The 21,888-nt window shown below is 47.1% G+C and overlaps 1 protein-coding gene across 1 annotated transcript in view; it reads left to right on the top strand.

Moving 5' to 3' along the window:
* LOC144125707 (venom factor-like) overlaps window positions 1-21,888 on the top strand; it is an 88,896-nt gene that overhangs the window by 2,889 nt on the left and 64,119 nt on the right. The window contains exons 2-13 of the mRNA XM_077659339.1: window positions 4,156-4,313; window positions 5,511-5,708; window positions 6,187-6,257; window positions 6,897-7,028; window positions 8,390-8,432; window positions 10,862-10,946; window positions 11,873-11,978; window positions 14,970-15,218; window positions 18,038-18,199; window positions 19,044-19,172; window positions 19,942-20,010; window positions 21,658-21,855. Coding sequence (XP_077515465.1) covers window positions 4,156-4,313; window positions 5,511-5,708; window positions 6,187-6,257; window positions 6,897-7,028; window positions 8,390-8,432; window positions 10,862-10,946; window positions 11,873-11,978; window positions 14,970-15,218; window positions 18,038-18,199; window positions 19,044-19,172; window positions 19,942-20,010; window positions 21,658-21,855 — 1,600 coding nt within the window. The remainder of the gene's footprint in view (window positions 1-4,155; window positions 4,314-5,510; window positions 5,709-6,186; window positions 6,258-6,896; window positions 7,029-8,389; window positions 8,433-10,861; window positions 10,947-11,872; window positions 11,979-14,969; window positions 15,219-18,037; window positions 18,200-19,043; window positions 19,173-19,941; window positions 20,011-21,657; window positions 21,856-21,888) is intronic.

The raw sequence follows: 21,888 nt of genomic DNA, 5'->3' as shown, positions 1-21,888 counted from the left end.
GGCACTTGAATGATGTTAAACTCGGAATAATAGCTTTCTGTGTGGGCATACCATGGTATGTTAGCAATTAATCTTATCGCACGTTTCTGAGTAACAATAATCTTGGATAAATTAGACCTAAAGAAAAGGTTACTTGCTCCTGCTTGTGTAGAATATAATAGTTGTTTTAGAGGCCTGACCACTCATATTTAAAAATAGGCTTTTTTAAGTTACAATATGGCTTTTCCGGAATAGTAATACCACTATTGCCGGACGCATCGTTTCAACAAGTTAGACAGATGGTCACCAAATTTTAATCGTTAACTTTTTAACTATTAGATATGCGCCTGATTCCAATTAGAAATTTGTAGCTGGCTGATAGTAATAGTCATATCAATTCCTTGAATTACGAAAACGTGATCTCCGTCGGCACTGTGGCTCTGCAAGCATTGGTCATTATTCTGCGAGTCGAAAATTGCGCCGCCGCGGTGAGTGCTGAGCGACGCCCGTCAATTGGCGTCATTTAATGGCGCAGGTATCACGAGATCTTCCCCCTCGACTAATGCAGCGAGCAGCAGTCAGCACCGCAGCGCGGGCGTGACAAAAATGGCACCTGCTGAATGAAATTTAGCTATTAAAATTTAGTTAACGAGATAGTTATCTTGTTCGACGTCTCATCTGAAACACCTGCCATTAAGAGAAAACTCAATTGCTCTGTTTAGTCCAACTTGTTCGCAAGCAACTGAACCGTCCGTGCAGACGACGTCTAAACTCGTGGCACTGTACAGCTCTCCACTGCCTTACCAATGTCCATAAGTGTGTAATGAGCTCTTGTTATGTAGAGAAGATTTGGTTTTTCCGCTGGTAAGATTTGTGGCTTTTTTTTTTAAACAGAAAAAGATCGCAAGACATCTCGTGACGAAAAAAAAGCACCGGAGAAACGGTTACTGTGAAGGATTAGGCAAACCATCCGGGCCTTTGGGCCCATATGTTTTGGTTGCGAAATCTAAATTATAAATAAAAAGGAGAATATTAGCCCAAGTTTTGCAATATCGTAGCCTGTGGCTCCAACACACGCCATACGTAAACACCTGTTTTGTGGACAGAAAATAGATTCTACGCTGTTCCATGCTCCGAGAAATTATCTGCACTTCGTGTGTACCTCACCTAGAATTTTTTTTGCGGGAGAGCAGACGAGTGAACAATTTTTGCAGCCCTTCAAGGCCGACTGCAACATAATTTTAGTTTAGATAGAATGGCTCAATTTCCTTGGTATGTTAAAACTAATCGTGACAGTTCCCTGCTTGTTCCTGTTTTCGCAAATGTTTAAAAGGCTTTGTTCTAAAAAAAGCGCGCACCTGGGGTCGTGCCGCGCAGTTAGGCAACTTAGCGGCGATGACGTAGTTTCGGGAAACCGAGAGCCCCACTCATGTCGAGCTTGCTGGGAGTACTATCGTGAGCGAAACTAAGAGACTCCAGCCGGTGCGTGCCGAACCGGGCCAAAATTCACGAGCTCCGCATGACGAGGCACTTCTGGTGTCGAGACGGGCGCTTATCTCGAGCAGGGCGACGCACCTCGCGCGCTGCGCTGCGTAGGCTTCGACCGCATAAATGCTCCGTCAGGTGGCGCCCGTATGCAGTTTCGCCTAAAGTCACTGGAACGGGAAAAGTACCGCATTCGTTTTCTCCCGCCGGCGGGCCAGCGCGCGCGGACCATTTATGGCGGGGAATGACCACGTCACCGCCATAAATGGTCCGCTGGCTTCTTTCTCGCGGCCGCCGGCACACAGATCGTCCGGAGGATTGCGTAGCACTTGCTCTTATGGGCCGAGATAAGCGTGCACAGCATTGCCAGTCGCGTTGTGACGCTTGTGCAGTTCATGCCTGCGTAGAGACTGCGCGCGGCCGTCGCTTCAGTGGCGCTGGACCAAATATGGCGGCTGGTTGCGGTACTTTTCCCGTTCCAGTGACTTTAGTTTCGCCTAAAGCCCCTTGATAATATAATTTGATATTATCAAGGGGCTTTAGTTTAACCCAGATCGGGCCCCGCTGGAAGGGGTCTCTTAATTTCGCTGAGCGGATTATGGACGCCTTGGAGTGGAAGGCTGGGGTCTAAAATGTGGCTTAACAGTCTTAGGCTTGGTACTCTGGCAGTGTTTTTCAAGACTTCAGGCGCGATAGGGACGCAAACGGGAGTTTGCTCTGCGACGCTAGCGCTGCATTTCTCCCCTGGCGGAGAGATGCTGCCACACGAGACAGCGACGGCTGCCGATGGAGCCGGCGCAGCTCTTCTCATCGAGCATGCGCACGTGCCGTTCGCCAAAAGAAATAAGGTCTCTCATGTGTTGTATTTTAGAGCGGTAGCTCTACTCAACACAGAAGTCGCTCCCAATCCATGCCTGGAGAGATCAGCGATACCTTTCACATGGTGGGGGCATGTACTCAGAGTCCCCCCTTTCCCCTTCCCGTACTCCTACCCGAGAGGCATGGGAGACTGCCCTCCTCAACTGCTCCACACTGGAGTCCAGTGTGCGGGCGCGAGACGGGAACTCGATCGTGCGGTGTACCGGACTAAGGATCCCGACCATGTAGCGGGGTCTTCTGACTCCCAGACTCTCTTTTTGAGCATTGTAAAAGTTTTTCACCACCACCACCACCACCGGCGTATATTGGGTAAATTGGCATTGACGATCAAAAACTTGAAGGCGCGCTTAACTGGATCCCTGGGCCAGTGGACACCTCAATCGCGCTTTCAGTTACGTATGGTGCAGTTCACTTGTAAATAACTGTGATTTCGCACAATAATTCGTGTTGCAATTCTAAACCGCTGGCCATTTTTTTTTTCGTACGGATAATGCAGAGAGAAGCGTGGATGTGTATATAGGCCGTCGCTTCGTCGGAGTGAAAATGTTTTCGCTTGGCCGCCGATTTCTCGAGGACTGGTGTGGCGACCATCCACCGATCGGTTTCGTCGGCTTTGCAGGCCTGAAAGCTTGTCACACTATGGTGGTACGCAGCCGTTGTTGTGCTGGAATCTAGTCTAGAGTAAGTATAGTCTAATTCAAGACATTAGCATGCTGTGGTCGCTACAACGTACCTTCCCAAGGACTTCCACATCCTGCACGATGCCAGGGTGAGCGCACAGTATGAACTCTATTTCGTTTTCAGTCGCGCCATTGCGCCTCTTCCATATCCACGTCCTAATTTTTCGTTTGGAGAAAAGGTATCAATGATTCGTGAACTATTTATTTCTGCGAACTTTACTAACAAACTATTCCCTGCCATTCCTAGAGCCTACGCCATAGTCGCCCACTGCCTGGCCTCCAGCGTGCTTCTGCTTACCTTGACACTGAAGTCACCCATCAGTGCCGTGTACTGTGTTCTTTGCTGTCTGGCGACTCCCCGTCTTCGTAGAAAGTTTCAACGACCTGGCCGTTATGGCTGCATGTGGGCGCGTAGGCCTGTACCACCTTCAGTTCGTACCTGCTATCAAGCTTTATTGCTACAGCTACCACCCTGTCGTTGACACTGTATAATTCCTCTATAGTTGCCGGCTGTATCCTGATTGACAAGGAATCCCACATCTAGCTATGGTCTCTCCGCTAATCTTTAGCATTGTATACACCCCATCTGTCCTCCTAGCCTCACAATGTCCTATGAAATCGCATTCAAAAATGCCCGCTAGTTCCTCGAACAAGATTACCAGACTAGTCTCACTGAATAAGTTTTTAGAATTAAACGTTGTTAGGGTCAGTTTCTAATAGCGACCTGTCCAAAGCCAGGAATTATCAGCACCCTCTGCTGCGTCGCAGGTCAGACCGCCGCTTGGTCAGCTGCTCCGTAGCCGCTGGGGCCCGAGGGCCGAGGGCTAATTGGCGTATTCATGTAGAAGGTTGTGGCCAATTAATACAACAAGGTGGCCACACCCTGTTCTGGTGAGGGAGGGCGTTACCGGTTCTGGCCACCGAGATCAGGCCGCGCCCTGGGCCTTCTTGTGCAATTCCATCAACAAGCGGTTTTTTTTTATCCGATGGCGAATTGCGTGGCACCGGGATTAGAGCACCGTTCCTCTGGCAAGCGAGGCGGATGCTATACCTCTACGCCGTCGCTGCTATTTATTCGCTATTTTTGCAGTTCATTCATCATTAACCAGTACCACGCTGACGTCGTGCGCAGTGAGTGCGTCGTCCTGACGCCCAACGCTCTCCGCCTGGGTGCCAGGGAGACCGTGGTAGCCATGGCCAGTGGCCGCGCCCAGAAGGTCGGCATTTCGCTCCTGGGGAACCGGCCTGGACGCGGCGCCTTCTTTCAGACGACTCTGGACGTGGCAGCAGGTGGGTGGAAGCTGAATTCTCGCCTTTATCTTTGCGAAACGGCGAGTGGTTATTCTTGTGATTCTGACTGAGTCACAGCCGTTAGCATGGCATCGTTATGATAATGAATTGTAAGCAGAGTCAGGGCCTCCTGTGCTTTCGTTCAACGGTGGCATACTGGCACTGGAGGAATACCCGGACAGCAGGACCGGTGCTCACGAACCATTCGGATGTCTTGGAGTATTTATACTCTAGGCGTGCAGCCAGCCTACGTTGAGTCAAGTAGAATGTAATTGCGTCACCATACTCACAATTAAATGGGTTGTGATGGACCTCAGCCGATGTAAATAAATTCCGTTCGCACTGCAGATTCCTTCTGGTAAGGACGGTAACCACTGACTCAAACAATAATTGTATATTTTTAGTGTCCGACAGCTCTATCGAAGCCATTCAGTTGGTGCACTCAAAGAAATGCAAACAACTAAAAACATCAGCTACCTGATACTGAAACCAATAACATCAAGTTGTCCCAGCTATTCGCTGGTTCCGATACACGAGTCACGAAGTTCACGACATTATACATTGTGGGTGCTCGGGACAGAAGGTTTACCGAAAATCAGGGCGGTTTGCTCTCTAAATTAGAACAATGTGCGCAGCGGATATTAAAGTCGCTTCGCCACACCTCTGATTTCAGAGATTGGCATATAACTCAATACTGAAGTTACTATATTTGATTTAGGTTGTGTTTTCACCAGGTGGGCCTTCAAGATCAAGAACTCCTTTTCTAGTAATGACAGTAATAAATAAAATGAAAACTCCATTTGATTTCTTCATCCTCCTGAGCAAAGCAGGGACAGCGATAACTACATGACACATTCTGTGGACATGGCCCCTAAGCCCACTATAATCACGTGGCCCGCATAGACTCGACGACGTAAACCCATCTGAAATGGAACACTGTCGACAACGCCTTCGCCGGCACCAGCCTTCATATTCTTTATACCCCCTATCCACCTGTAATACACATCTTATTCGCTAGAAGGCGAACGCGGCGGTTTTAGGTCACAAAATATTACGGTGAAGAAGCAGCTTACCGCGGAGAGCGTTCCGTATACAAATGTCGCTTTAATGACAACAATAGCACCACTAGCGGCAACATCTGCCCGCAAGCTTTCCAGTCGCTGTGTACGCTGATGAAGATTATGCGCGCGCTCCCAGGCTCTACGGTGGTTGGCGAAGTATTGGTCAGGCCCGAAGACGTTCCCGATATGCAGCTCACGAAAGGAGACGCGACGGTGAAATTGTCTGTGCAATGCGGAGCGTGGAGTCGTGACGTGCTGCTGCCTTTGAGCGGGGCATCCGCAGACCACCTCTTCCTGCAGACGGATAAGCCCATCTACCATCCCGGATCCACCGGTAAGCATCGATCTCTGGGCTCGTCAATTGTCGCTTCGAAAAATGTGTGATCGCAGAGCAGTGCTCAAGCCAGAGAATCATGCTACTGGTGAATTAAGATTGTGTTAGTAAGTGAACAGATCAAGTACTGAACCTATGAACGCTTTGTTAATTTGTCTTCGAATCGAGTAGCATATTATTCGTTTATTCAACATTACAGAAGAATCTTGCATCTGATTTCCCGAAAACATGATTTTGTTCATAAAATACCAGGAACGCTCACATTCAAGGGTCGATGTGCGCGAAAGATACCTTAAGGCTGATGTTAAGAACAATAATTGTAGATCCGGGACAGTAAGCAAGCGGCACTTTCGCTTTAAGGTTCCTATGTTAACGGCGGGACACGGCAGTACGCGTTTGGATTGAAATATTCAAAGATATTACAGTTCTATTTTGGCACCTAATTTATCTCGTTTTTCCTTCTGTGTGCTCGACGCAGTGAACATCAGGTTCATTGCTCTGAATGGAACTCTGGAGCCATCCTCTATTCCGTTCAAGCTTGAAGTCAGGGTGCGTATTAATTTTGGTCTTTTTTTTTTCTCTCGTTGACATTAAGGAAAATATCCTGGGAGGCCACACAACCACTGTCGCTGTGGTTGCGTAGTTGCTTAGAAATCGTCAACTGTTGCTAACGATTATCAGCGATCATCATCCCGCCCATTTCTTTCGTATTTTGTGTCTTCTTTTGCTGTCACCGAAAAACAGCGCGCTTACACGGGACACGAGAAAGGAGACACGCACACACACAGCGCTGACTTAAAACTGCAGGTTTTATTGCATTGCTCACAATAAATACTACAAAGGAAAAAAACAAAAAACAGTGGAAGGCGACTGAGTCAAAGATGGCCGGTTACAGCGAAGAAAAGGAGGAGCTGAGGACAGGAATCGCCGGCCGTCTCTTAATACCGCAGCACGCACAATGCTGTGGTTTCTGTCATAGCGCTTAAAGTTTGTTTGTGGCTCAGAGACGATAAACGGGCGGCTTTTCTTTTTGCCATTGGTGCCTTTCCTCGCCACCGGTCGATTTAATGAGCACCAGCGTGGCACAGGGTGGTCAATTCAGTAAGTTTTTTATGTTTTTTTGACGAGCTCAGCACAGTTCCAGAACTTCGTCCGCACTTCTTTTTCCATGCGGCTTCGTGACTCCAGAATCCTCAAAACGTGGTCTTGGAGGCCAAGGAGTTCAATCCGGGGCAGGACATCATGCTGAGCCACCAATTCTCAGTGCCAAAGCCCACCGTTCTCGGCGAGTGGTCGTTGGTAATGCGCTACGGACACAAGGCAGGTTTTCTTTTCTCGTAACGACTTTGTGCACAATGTTATGATGTCTCAACGCATGTGCGTGACAACTTTCTTTCTCTTAAACCTTTAGGGCACTTTGTACACAGTAGTCTACTATGCGAACTCAGCTTCTTCTCAGAGTGTGCTCATAATTTCTTTCTTTCAGGATCCTTCATAATTCATCTTGTAATGGGCGCTATTTCGTGACAACTAGCGAATGCAGCAAATAATGACCCTCGTACCTCCTATACGAATTGTCTTTCTGGAGGCCTGTGCATATTCGGGCAGAAAAATATTCTTTTGCATCGAAATTACAAACGGCGACTGATAGGATTAAATGCCGCCAAAACAAGCGCATGAAAGCCTGCTTAAAATCGCGATCAAAAGGAATGCGAACAACGCGGCTGCGTTTTTATGGAGGAAAAACGCTAAGGCGCCCGTGTGCTGTGCGGTGTCAGTGCACGTTAAAGATCCCCAGGTGGTCGAAATTATTCCGGAGCCCTCCACTACGGCACCTATTCCTTTCTTCTTTCACTCCCTCCTTTATTCCTTCCCTTACGGCGCGGTTCAGGTGGCCAACGATATATGAGACAGATACTGCGCCATTTCCTTTCCCCAAAAAGCAATTATTATTATTAACAACGCGGCGTTAATGCGCTTCGCTGTTAGAATTTTCTTTTCATCTCGCTTTTACCTGGATGGTAAGAAAAAGATGTCAGAGTCGTCCTAGAATGTACAATTGACGACTGTAGTGTCTTTTTGCTACCGCCGAAGTAAAAGCGTGGTGAATAAAACTGCCAACAGCGGAGCGCGTAAGCCACGCTTTTTTGCATTCCTTTTCATCGCGCCTGTAATGTTCCTTTCAGTTCTAACTTTGGGAAGAATTTTGCGAACCGATTTAATAGATGACTTGAACCTGAAATGAGAGATAAAGGAGTTCTGTGGTGGTCGAGCTCTTTGTGCTTCTATGCTCCGCCAACTACTACCGCAAGGGGGTCGACATGCCTCGCTCTTTTGAGTACAAAATAAATGGCGGTGTCATTGTTTCGTTTCATATAAATGGGGAAGCAGCCAGCATATAGTCTTCGTCACTCGATTAAAAAAATTTAGGACATCCCTGAAAATGAATTTAACATGATTAAATGGGAAAAATGCATTTGCTGGAGAGCCTCCGCGACGCCTGCTGCTGCTTACCTTTCTTCTTGCCTTCAGGGAAAGAACGACAAGCATTAGCGCGGGCACCGACTCGGTGCTTGCTACCTGAACGCGCATAGCTGCAGTAATGTGAGGTGCTCATGGTTTGGGAAGAAAACCAAGCTTAACATTGGCTTTCGTTTTTTTTTTCCTGCTCTGCATTGCAGTTTGAGCAAAACACGACAACGACTTTCGCTGTGGAAAAATATGGTGAGTGGATTTCATAAGCGTGACAGGCCAATGAGGCTATTTACTACCGATGATGTTGGAGAGTTTCTGGCTATTGCCGAGTCTTTAAACAGTTAAACACCTCTGTATTGCGGCCTAACGGTGCACATGAACTGTAGTCGTTTGTTGTTTTATATAGAGCCTAACGGTTGAAGCTTACAGAATATCCAGTATCTCGCATGCCTTGAAGACCAGATAAAATTAAACGTGTAGCTAAACAACAACACTGACTGATGCCTAGAAGAGGGGGACGCAAATAAGTATGAAAACCTTGAACAGCATTGCGTCAAAAAAAAAAAGATCCTCTAAAAGTTTCACGGGATTAAAGGGTACCATTGTGACAGAAAAAAAAAAAAGAGAGCATAATATTTGAGGCTGACATCTATGGACCCATTAGGATGGCATGTAAACGTGACGGACCCTTGCGCAAAAGCACTTAGACACTGATTCTTTCTGCGAAGAAAACGTGCGCTGGATCCCCTGAAGTCAATTTATCATCGTACAAGAAGCTGATCCGTCCCATACCTGAATAAAGCAGCATAGTGTGGAATACTTAACAGACATATCCCATTGATGACCTGGAAAGAATCCAGAGCCTGGTTCTCCGATTCATCTACTCCCCGGTACTTGTGCCGTGACAGCTCTGCGAATGCATACCGACCTTGATTTCCTCCGGTGCGTGAGATCTATGAAATTCTCTTGTTTTCGCTTACCGTAGACGTACAAAAAGAGACAAGAATGTTTTCCTTAAACAACCCTTCCGAAAACATGCATTGCGCATTAGGCTCATTGGTTGAAAGTGATTATAAAGTTAATCTTTTTTTTTTGAACTGGCGATACAGACATGGAAAGCGTTGCCGCATGACGTTGTGAATACCACATCTGTAGTGATCACCGATAAAACTGAATTGTTATTTGGAATACGAGACGTGTATGTCGCTTTTGATGCTTTTATTATGCACTCGTATAATGGCAACGAAACATGATTGAGCTCTTTTGTAATTTTCAGAGCTGCTTTTTATCGTTTTGCTTAGTTTTTGTGCTTGCATTTTTTTCTCTTCTTATCAACCCACTCCTGTATGCACATGTGGTGCCCACGGTGTGTCTAAATGGATGCACAGAAGCTGGCGCCAAACAACGTCAGCTGAGCGAATGAATGAAGCACGCCTTGCTTACTTTGCGCATAGATGGTCCTACATAGGTGGGGGCTACCTTATTGCGGCGCGACACTTTGGTACTAAGGCATAGAGTCAGAAAGACAAGTTTCTGTCTTTTCAGACAGTGAAGAAAAAGGGGCAGCATCAGTTACCTCCAGCAAAGATTGTGGCAGCTTCTTGCTTTGTACTCAGTGCTTTCTTTCTCCAAATCAGAATGAGTCAGATTTTTCTTTATTGAAGCGTAATGAATGGCCTCAGTGGTGGCTTTAGTTGCGGCAAAACCAGTGTACACGAGTGGTCACCTGTCTTCTGTTATGTGAACGGGGTTAACTCATGTGAAGAAAAAGTCGTCATGAATCAGTGTCATCATCACCGTCGTCATCAGCCTGACTACGCTTACTGCAGGGCAAAGGACCCTTCAATAACTCTCCTGTGTCATCTGGGGCCGCATTAACCCTGCAGACTTCGTAATTTCATCCGCCCCCTGATACGCTTGCATTTTTTTTAGAATCCATTGGGTTACCCATAGCGACCATAGGTTATCTTGTCTTCACATTATATGCCCTGCCCATGAGCATTCCTACTTGATTTCGACAAGAGTACTAGAAGCTCGTGTTTGTTCTCTGATGTTACACCTGTCATTTTCCTTTCCATAGCTCGCTGCGTTGTCCTCAAGCTCAGTTGAACACTTTTCATTAGCTTCCACGTTTTTGCCCAATAGGCGAACCTTAAGATACAGTTGCCTTATTTTTCTCTCGGGGATATTGACAAACTGCTACTTATCACCTGAGAGTTCCTGCCAAATCACTGCACCCCATTCTTATTCTTTTAGTTATTTTAACTCTCGTGGTCCGAATCTGCGGTCACTGCCAGCCCTGACCAAACGTATTATTTTAACACTTCCAACGCATCGCTTCCTATCGTAAGCACTTGCACTCTTCCGGGACTGTTCAAAACAACTCTATGTTTCTGCATTTTAATAAACAGCGCCTTATGCGGGAGGCTTTTCAGGGAAAGGAAATTTGGTTTCCCTAAAAAAGATATTTGTCATTTTGCCTTTTTCAGCAGCAGCGTTTAAGCAGCAAATCACAGGGCGTCATTTATAAGGCTGAAAATGGTCAGAGCTAATTAAATGCACATTTTTCCAGAGTTTGCAGCCTTGCATTGTCACAAAAGGCTGACTTTAGAAAGAAGCGGGAAAATTCCCATTTTTTATATGCAAACATTGATCAAGATATCAATTTTCTGTTTCAGTACTTCCAAGATTTTCGGTGCAAACACACACCCCCGGCTACATTCTGCCTGGTTTTGCCGACATTACGGTTGATGTCAGAGCAAAGTAAGTCTTGTATTTCTAGACCACCGAAGGTAACCGAATGTTAAGTGTTGCAATAGGCGGTGCATTTTGCCTTGCTTCTTCAGACTCAGGAAGCGGGATGCAGCGAAACATGGCAGTTGGCTTGAAATTGAAATTATCATTTCGCAGCGTAACGCGATATATAAAAATTGTAAGCCACTGTCGAGGCGTAATACGCTTTGCGAAAGGGTTTTTCGTTTGTAAGCGATGAGACGCATGCTACGTGGCTGAATTCGCCGCGGTTAGTTTATCCGTCTACGCGCGCACCTCGTAATAATGTCGATGAGTAGTTAAAAAAAATAAATTTTACGCACTAAATCAACAACTGAGCTATGTGCTGCGTTTAAGCCTCTGGATTTATTTCAGCCATCACGGATTGTTATCTGCTTCAAACTTCAGTACGCTGTCATATGTATAGCACTACCGTTAAAAAAAGATCCGCTATGGCTGCCGGAATATAAGGAGCGATCAGACCGAGGAGGACGGCACAGCCAATGAGTCACCTCAGAGTAATCATGAATGCAATGAAGTCCAGAGTCCCCCTGTCGTGAAGTTAGCGCCGCCAGCGGGCCTTAAACAGATGACTCGCCATGCGCTTTTTTTATGACGAAAAATAGACAGAAAGGCTCGCCGAAGGCGAATGAGCGTTGCGCGATAATAGACGTCGGCCAATCATGTTCTCTTCTTGCGCATAACTCACGCTTTCTTAATGGGCCTCTGATCGGATGCAGCCAGGTGTAGGATGACATGAGGACGCACGGTATGCAGCAAGGAGTGGCAGCTCCGCAACACATCTGCGACTAAAGTTGTTTTTCCTGGCAAAAAAATTCTCTCTCTCTCCTGCCATGCTGTCATCGCGGCTTAAACTCAGAAAATAGTGAGGCGCTGGTCACTTTTTTTCCCCACAGGTTTGTCAACCAGCAGCCCGTCCGTGGTTTCGTGTCATTTAAGTTTTCCGTCAAGAACGAGGTCGGCGACTTGACAAAGATCGGCACGAGCAACAAGCCGAAACAGGTACGGAAAATCAGTCCCTGTCTCGCTACCGATTTGCGCGATGTGAGGACCCAATATTTAGCTACCTAACAATAGCGCCATTTTCTACGTACTTCTTCTTCCTTAATTATCCCCGAGTACCTACAGCCTTAAAGTCTTATGCTGTAGATCTGCAGTATCCAATCGGAAGCCAAAGAAAAACAATGGAACAGCTGAACTCTTGATTATCAGCGTGTTTGTAGCGAAAACAGCTCAGGCACTGGTGACGGGGTAGACGTAAAATAGAAAAAAAAGTTAAGGCGTTGCCATCCTCCAGTTTTGACTCTGAAGGCATTGTGCTTAAAGCCTGGACTCCATGTGCGCGAAAGAGCGAGCGACGCGACAAGGCGGCACGGCGACGCTCGCTCCGTCGCTTGTGGGCAACCTCCATGCAAGCGAAGGCGGCAGGAGACGCGAACCCGCGACGCGCACAGCGGTCTTTGCGCACTCAAGCTTAGAAAAGCGCCCGTAACCTGTTCTCTCTCTTAAAATTTTGCGAGTGTGCCTCATAGTCAGGGCCAAGGGAATATTTCCTCTACGGCAGCGGTGTAGCGGCAGCGGAGATAGCCAAAGGCGTGCTTGCGGAGACGAAGTCACATCACGGGTTCACGGGGAGGTGTGCTTTCGTTCGGTGCCTGTGCACTCCGGCTTAGTAAAAACACTCCCATAAACTGTCACCGCAGTTTGATTGTAAGTGAGCAAACTATAATTTACCAGTGAGAATGCGCGCCGCGAGGGTTTCTGCACAGTTGGAGCGCAGCGGCACGGTGGATCGAGCGCCGGTACCTGCGGCTCGGCACGCATCTCTCCCTGCAGTACGCCCGCTCGCGTAGCCCGCTCCAAATGCTGTTAGCCATCCGCGCCCAACAAGTAGATTGTTTTAATTATTTAAATCATGCGGGTCTGCCTCTCAGCTACAAAACCAAATATTTTATCGACGGTGGCGATGACCATGACGACGCGCTGGTTTCGTGAGATGTACCCGTGAGAAACCGTGGACAAACCGGAAACGGCTTTGGGGGGCTCTGATTGGCCAGTCGCGTGGGGGACTTTTGGGCGACGAGTGAAATTTTCTGTGGCTGCAGATCTGAGCGACACGACAAGCGACACATGCATTTTGCTTCGCGCGACGGCGTCGCTCGTCGCTTGCCGCCGTCGCCTTCGCGTTCGCGTGAGTTTTCGCGTACATGGAGTCCAGGCTTAATGCCAATTTCAGACGCATCCGCAGACGCATCCACAGGCGCAGCCACCGACGCATCCGCGGGCGCTCTAAATTAACCTTGAAACAATATTTCGCTACCACAATCTAGAACACGTGCCTTTCGCGTTTGACAGAAACTGGACTCCTGCTTAACGCCTGCATCTTCTGTGCGGTTGTAAGACGCGGAAGGAAAATTGGAATCGGATGCTTCACGTTATGATAAACCCCCATTTGCTCGTAAATTTGACGCATGCAGCATTGCGTATCGCCCATGAAAGAACTCTCGAGTGCCAAAGCCCACGCCTCGAAATTACTATCTGAGCCACCTCTGGGTCTACACAAAATGCATGCAGGGATCCTTAACCACACGGAGAGTTTCGCATAGTGTAAGGAGTCTATGGTACGGTATGTGGCCTTTAAGGACCCAAAGCTGGACGTGGATCATGAGGGACACCATAGTGGAAGGCCCATGATTGATTTGGACAACTTGGGTGTTCTTTAAATTGCACTGACATCGCACAGCATGCGTGTGTGTTGTGCGTTTCGCATCCGTCAAAGTGCAGCGGCCGTGTCCAGCATTCTATCCGGACCGCCGCGGTGGTTCAGTGTTTGGCTGCTGACCCGAAAGACGTGGGTTCGATCGCTCGATCCCAGCCGCAACGGTCAAATTTCGATGGAGTCGAAATCCTGGAGGCCCGTGTACTGTGCGATGTCAATGGACGTTAAAGAACCCCAGGTGGTCAAAATTTCCGGAACCCTTCATTACGGCGTCCTTCATAGCCTGAATCGCTTTGGAACGTTAAACTCCGATAAATCAAGCCAAACCATTCTCTCCGGCGATATTCGGCATAACGACTGAGCCACCACAGACAGAACGCTTTAGAAGAGACTGATGCCGGGCAGTGACCCAGGCCCTTTCGTCTAGCACCAAGCACGGGAAATGTTTCACTGAAGCGATTCCTTCAAAAGGCAGGCATCGTTTACCTAAGTTGTTTGCGTGAAAACTTTACTTCATGGACAATGTATGTATACTGCATGGCGAAAAACGCACTGTGTTATTGCGTAGTATCAGCATCAAACGAAACGCGAACAAGACAAGTGAAACACACGCCGCAAAATGAGATCTTCTTAGCTGGAAAAATGTTAGTACTAGCGGACGTTAACTTTACACCAAAGGTGCGAAGACCCTCCTTTAGAAGTGTTAATAAACCTGGGTTTACTTTATCGCCAGTAGCTGACATTTTGCTGTTTTTCTGTTAGCATTTCAGTTTTCTTGTTCGCGCTTCATTTCTTGCTGATAGTATACTCTCATAATTTCTCCCCTGTGGTCCAAAATTTAGAGGAATACCCTAAGGTCGAGAGGGTGTGGAATAAAGGAGTACCCAAGCGCATCCTTACGGCTGTAAAGGAAAGCTACAGAGCTCCCGCATAAAATCTGTAGTGAAAGATCTATAGCTTTCGATTGTAGCCATTTGAACGCGCTTGAATGCATGTCGAAGGATAAATACTTCCTTATTATATTCTCTCTGTGTTGTGCCACCACAGGGCCATAGTAATAGCTATATAACTACATGGTTTGTCCATACTGTGCTGGCACATTTTTTCCCGTGTTAACCTTCATAGCCTCCGCCAAACAATAGCTACTTGATCTCAGGATGCGTCGTAGAAAAAGCAGCAGCCGAACTTAGCATACAGCTTTAACTGAGCGTTTTGTTTTTATGAGAAATTGCAAATATCGAGAGGCTATCTTTTGCCTCATGGCCTACGTGCAGCTAGTGGCAGGTGACTGCACCTACAAGCTGGCCCGCACCGACTTGGTGTCCCGGCTGGGCGAGGGACAGCTGGACGCCCTGTTCCGAACCAGAGCGCGCCTGGTGGTCGAGGCAACCGTCACCGAGGAGGCCACGGGCATCCAGGAGACCGGGCGTAATGAGCAGGCCGTTTTCACCACCTCGCCTTACCTGATATCGACAGCACGAAGCGAGAAAAGCTTCAAGCCGGGCACCAAGTTCTACGTGGTGGTGAGAACTGTGCGCGGTCTCGTGGTTTGCTTAGTGTGTTACTCCATTAACTGAAACCGCTGCAATGTCCTTCCCACAGAAGCCACAAAAAAAAAGTGAATTATTACAATCCACCTGCCTTTTTTACTATTTCTGTATTTGCACTGGACATCTCATCGTTAGAAGTTGGAAAGATCTTGCCTTCAGCGGGCTTAAGCGAACTTACCTTTAATCATAGAGCGCGGCATACAATCTTAGGGAAGAAAAGTTATGTTTGTCAGTTTGTGAGCGGGTTTCGTTTCTGACGTGGAGTGCTGCTGATAAGTACTGTCGCGGACCGTGCGAGCTATCGCGTCGATAGAACTACATTGTGAGGTACCTCGTGAACCGCATTGACGATATTTGTCGACTTCAAACTTGAAACGGTGCTTATTTTCATCTCGAAGAGTGAAGTAAGCATTTTATCGCTGCACTGATATGATAAAGCAAATCCTGACACATGGAAAATTCATTATCTCAAAATTTCTACCTTTTTCCTAAGATGGGATGTTTGTTCAGAGCAGCTTCACCTCAGTTATCCGAACACGTGTCATCTAGTTACAGCGGTTTGACCTGCAACGAAATCCTGCCCTGTAGGCGAACCTGAACGAAATAAAAAATCTGTGATCTTGATCGATAATTGAACTGTAAAAAATTTTGGCTCGACGCTACGAAAAAAATTCAGGGCAATTTTTCAGCGACTAGACAGAAACAAAGGCCCTGCCAAGCTTTGGTTTTGCTTGCTCAGCGTTACTTTCGTCAGCTTTGTTTTTGCGCGTACTGCGTGTTGCCTATCTGATGCGCCCCTAGACTTCATAGCTGCGTGTATAATCTCTGCCGCGCCCCACTTTTCTTGTTACGTCATCTGGTTGCCTTGTCTCATCTGTGTGCCAGTAAGATTTTCCCTGCTTTGTTTTATTCCGTGATGAAAATATCCGCAACAAAAAAAAAGAGGGAGAATCACATTTAAGTGCTAACTGGAGGTATAAGGCTAACCACATGCATAGGGCATTGCTCCGGTTGAAGTGTGAAGAGTCAGGGAGAGAGAAAAAAATTCGCAGGACGGTTACGACTACGAAACGCGAGATTCAGCGATAGTTGTGCAGGCATTTAGTTTTGGCAGGCGGCTGTTGCAAACAGTGCCACTCGTAGGCTTATGCGACCCAGGTTGGCCGTGAGATAAGTGACAGCAGACGACGAGACCCAAACAGACTCATTGCATCAGTAAAGGCCTTAACACATCCTACGTGGTGTCATGCGGGATGATAACCATACCCGGGGGGCCATGGTAACCGGTAGGTGCGTTACCATTAACATGGTAACCATAGTAACGCACCCCTCGGTTACGCCGACGGCGACGACGGCGAGGCGCAGGCCAGGGACAGGCGCCTAACAGCTGTCGCTGTAAATGTTTAGAGCGGTTGAGCATTAGTTGTCGAGGAGATAATGCGCAAGGGTCCTCAAATGCTAGCTATCTCCGCGACTTTGGTAGGAGAGGGGTACGGATAATGAGGGGTTCTACGGCAACGGGGCAGGAGAGAAGAGGATATTCCAGATTAGCGCTGGATTCGGGGCTACTGGGGCATGGAGGGCTGGACGGAGGCGGCAAGGGAAAGAAGGTGGGAGGGTGGAGTTAGGGTAATGTTGAGAGTGAGGGCGCCGAAGTATGCGCAACGGCGGGGTTGAGGGATGAGCAATTGATAGGGATAGGAGGGGTACGAAGAGCATCTATCGTGTTGTCATAATAAAGATGAAATAAATTTCCGTACTTATAGTGCACGCACAAGTTTCCCATCCTATGCTTAATGCTACTCTCCCTAAGCACTGAACGACACAAGTGCTGTTTGTCTCCTTTGTTCAAGATGGCGACTGGCGTCGCCTGCTTACCAATACTAGTATTAGTACCAGTATTAGTATTAGGAAGTGGCTGCACGATAATAATGGAGACTGGTCACTATCACTGCCGCCTAAGGAAATTAGTTGGATACGTTGAGCCAATAGTAAAAGTTCCCACTATTCCAAGCCAAGTTGACACTAAGAAAATGCCAATCTAGGGGCGCGATTTTCTGAGTGGGGCTTTGCACACTGCTCTATCGTCCGCAACGCTAGCCGCTCTAAAGTAAAGACGCAAAAGTTTAAAAGCGACGAGCCTGTCGAAGATCTTCCCAAAGTGCGCACAGCCAGACAAATTCCATGTTGGTTGCTGCGGCAAAGGCGCCAGCTGTGCCACCCTTTTCCCACAATGTGGCTCACGCGAGGTTAGTGATATCGGGCGACTGCTTCTATTTCGCTGGGCGTATTCGCTCTCTCTGTGGGCCCGGAGGACGCGGCTGGTGTGCGCATGGCCAGACAAGACCTGCGGTGGTTGCAATGGCTACGGCACTAAGCATAGTTTATTACTCCACGTGAGCGATAAGGGAGGCTTATGATGTCGCATGGATACTCTATAGCATACTGGTGCTCTGGACAGAAACTGGCCAAGATGTCTAAATTGCTCGGAATTTACTGATATTCTTACGCACTGAAGGCCTCAGGCCAACTTCGGCCATCTGGCCATATTCGCATCTTCCTACTGTACACATTGTCATCAACAATAATATATCCGGTTTCCTGTTTTTCTAGTTTAGAGCTACTGACCACAGGGTGGGTGCTCCTGCTGATATCTGTCTTTCTTGCTAAATTCAATTATCTGCCTCTCAGTGTGTTTGCACTGCGACGCCACCTTGGTTCGCAGTTCTTCCTAAGACAGTCCTTCCGTCCTGCAAGCGGACTTGACGTCTGCTCTCTCGCACTTCTCGCAGGCGGAAGTGACGTACACCAACGGTGAGCCAGCCGCGCGCGTGCCGACAAGACTCACGAGTGAAAACGGTCGAGTGCAAACTATGAGTCACAGGACGGACGTTAACGGCGTGGTGACCTTCCTCATAATTTCCAAGTCTGGTGACGGTGAATTCAAGTTTACGGTAAGTGCGCACACACGCGGAGGCTTTTCGGGCAGCCGATACCAAAGGGAGCGGCTTAGTAAGCAGATGCGCGCCGGCGCCCGTCTACTTATACTGGCTAGGCTGTATGCTTAGTTAGCGCAGAAGTGAAATTTGGCGCTGTTATTAGACTTTTTCCTGATGACGGAGCACACTCTCTTAAGATGTGGTCTCATCATGTACCCTCTTGAGAAAAGGCGTAACGAGAAATTGGAAGCTTGATGCAGTTTATAGAAGGGCTACCATACGGAATGCTTACATGTACGGTGTAGCGTTTGTCAAGCATACACACAAAAAAGAACGGGGCCTTGCTAGTTGCGCATTTTTAACCTGCTCGCAAAATGGCAGGTATGTGGGAAGAGTGCTAGAAATGCTCCCGCATATTTTGCTTTTGATATCACTGGATATTTAAGATACACTTATGAGACGGCACCTCAGTGATCGCACAGAAAGCGGGAGGTTTAGTCATGCTACGCTAATGCATATGTGGGTGTGCCGTGAATTTGGTATTAAGCAAGTCTTAGTTGAATTTTTCCTTACGCCATTATACCGGTGTAATTATTGCCTGACAAGTACCGAGTGACTGCAACCCGTTAGGTTATTTGTTTATTTCTTTATTGATACCTCAGACCCTTAAGGCAGTGAGTTTTGCTGCCTCAGTGCCTTGATGTGTTTCTCTTTTGATGCTTCGCGGACAACTTTCAACTGTAAAGTAACTTGCAGGGAACTTAAAGGAACATCGCTCTTAAGTAGCCAACCGAAACTGCTGCCTTTGCCACTATATGTGTATTAAGTAGTGTTGTGAAGAATGTGCTGACCTTCACAGGTGGAAACCGCCGACCAGGACTTACCGGAGGATCAGCAGGCCAAAGCTTTTGTCATGCTGCAGGCATACAAAGACGGATCAGCAAAATACATCGCCATCGAGAGGAAGGATCCCAGGGCTTTAGTTGCGGTAAGTATCGATCAGCTATATCCACCGATCAAGAGTTCTTTCGGGAGCACTCAAACTGTATTCGTTCTTTTAACTCTCTATCCCTGATTTCGTACCTTGCAAACGTGAGCGCGAAACATTATTTATCGTGTTTAATTTATGGGTATTAGAACAATTTTTGTTTCACTCGTATAAAAAAAACTGGCCATTGATAGTAAGTCATGTATAATTTTTAGCGCCTGACCAACTACAACCAGTATGCGAATTTAGTGCACGCTCCTACGTGGAATTATATCCAGCTTGAAAATAAAAGCACATTTTGAAAAGCGTCACGGTGTCAGGAGGTTATGAGAACATAAGCAAACAAAGATCCTTAGTGCAGTGCAGTTAGTCGAGGCAAAGCTTGCTGACTTTAATGTGTCAACCTTACTCTAGGTGGAGTGTGATGGTGCTTTTATGTTGGGCGTATGTATATGTTCCCCTGTTACCCTCCCCGGTCAAAGACGCTCCTAGTCAAAGATCAGTTTTCAGCACAAATTGTAGAATGAGATGCTTTCGGTGCGTGTGTAAGCTATGATTACTTATTTTGGTCAGGAGTGGCTTATTTCGAAAGATTGGTGTATGCATTTTTTTTTTGCAATAGACTGTATCATAGGGCACAGAGGCTTCGGCAGGGCAAGGGCACCTTCAAGCGTGCTCAATGTTGCGTGCATTCCACCCCTTTATGGCTGCAAGCAGTGAACTGAAACAGGAATTCCTGTAAGATCGCTTCTTCCTTGTTTGTATGCAGGCGGGCTCCACGTATGAGGCCTCGATCTTCAAACCTCAGAACTCCCAGCTGACATCAGCGTATTACGTGGTAAGGAAAACAACCCTGAAATCTCATTCCAGCCCATCGCGTTTTCTAGCTACACCGCTTTACGCACGCATCAGTTGACCAGAGTAGAGCATGATTTTTCTTTCCCCTACTCTAAAAAACAAAAAACCATGAATATTTACGGAATTCTCAGGAATTGCCCTCTTCTGATCACAAGGTATGAACTGTCACTGCAGGAAGAAGCACTGTGTTAGTAGAACAGTGGACAGGCGAAGCGGACAAGTCAGAACACTGTTGACTTGCCTCTAACTTCAAAAACTTCTTTTATAAATAAACAGGTTCATTGACTTCGGAAGAGAGCCTTGCGATTTGTTGATGACTAGATTCGTGGTGCTGATACAGTTTGTCTAGACGTTCGGCGGTACATTGTCAGGATGGGAGGGTTAAGGCCGTAAAGATTAAAGCCTAGCAGCCATTACCGTTACATCGTGTCCCCTTCAGGTTGCAGTCCACTTTGTAGGAAAGGCTGTTTTTGCTCCTAACTAGTAGCGATAATCGTAGCTGCTTCGGCTGATTTAACACAAAAAGATGCCCATCGTGGGCCGGGACAGTAAAATATGACGGCTAAAATCATAAAATGCGCCCGTAGTTACGGAGAACTGCAATATTTAACACCAAATTCCAAATGCCATAAGGTTACAACAATGTCACGCAATATCGTCGTCCTACAGGCAGCGTTTTACAAAAATCGCTAATGATGCACGCAACTCATTCGATCTACTTGTTGCATCCGGCAGGTGAAAGTAGAGGGAATGGGGAATCTGCTCTTTTTAAGCTCGTACGGAGATATTGGGTTCCTGTTAGTGACTTCCACTTATTCAACAAATCCACGCGCCTGGAAGGATTCCGCTTTGAGTAGTTAGGAAAACTTATTCTGGTGATTGTAAGATTGCGTAATAGGAAAGAACGCGTGCTAATAAACGTTCGCCAGAGATCGGGACGGCTTGGCTTCGCAGGTTCCGTGTCATTCCGCCTAGAGCGGTGTAGAAAACTTCGCGATGTTTTGGCTTGAACTGTGCGTGGAAAAGAACATATGTCTCGAATCTGCATCACATTATATTCTACGAGAACACAGTAAGAGCATAAACATCATTATCCTTCAAACGAATTGAGCATTTGCTGCTAAAAACATGCGTAAGCAAAAAATAAAAATCTATGAAGGCTGTTTACAGCTAGTGGTGTCGAGAATGACGGCCTTGTTTCAATACTCTTGTTAATAAATCAGAATATTCAGTCTAGACCGGCAGTCTCGAGCTCGCTCAAGCTGCTTGAATTATTCATCCTAAATATTCACCGACGCAAACTCTTCACAGATGCCTGTCATGTGACGTCTGTTTACAAAATTTATAAGATCTGCAACTGATCACCTTTATATTTAGGATCATGAGGGGTTTTACTTCTTAGGCCATAAACGGGAAATTTATCTTAAAATCTCGTGAACAATTTCACAGGTATAAATTGAATGAACGAACGAATGAACAAATGAATGAATGAATGACCTTCAATTCAATTTTTCCCAGTGCATGATTGCTCGGTTTTAGGGGCTCGCTGTGTGCGAAGAAATGGTGTTCTTGGTTAATTCTGTTAACCCTTGGTTCATTCTTGATTCACGCTGTCTTCTGCACACAGGTCCTCTCCCGCGGCCGGGTAATGGAGGCAGCGAAGATCGCCACGGAAGGTGGTGTCCTCGACCCGAAGGTGGCCTTCGTCGTGACTCCGGAGATGACGCCCAGCTTCCGAATCCTGGTGGTCGCCTTTGTGGACAACGATCTGGTCACAGACGCCGTCTACGTCAACGCTGTGCCTACGTGCACGACGGACTCGCACGTGAGTACAAAGTCCGTGAAGAAGCATACCCGT

Source organism: Amblyomma americanum, chromosome 3 (assembly GCF_052857255.1).
Source record: "Amblyomma americanum isolate KBUSLIRL-KWMA chromosome 3, ASM5285725v1, whole genome shotgun sequence".
Classification (NCBI taxonomy): domain Eukaryota; kingdom Metazoa; phylum Arthropoda; class Arachnida; order Ixodida; family Ixodidae; genus Amblyomma; species Amblyomma americanum.
Note: the sequence above shows the minus strand (reverse complement) of the source record. Positions and strands in the feature narration are given on the sequence as shown.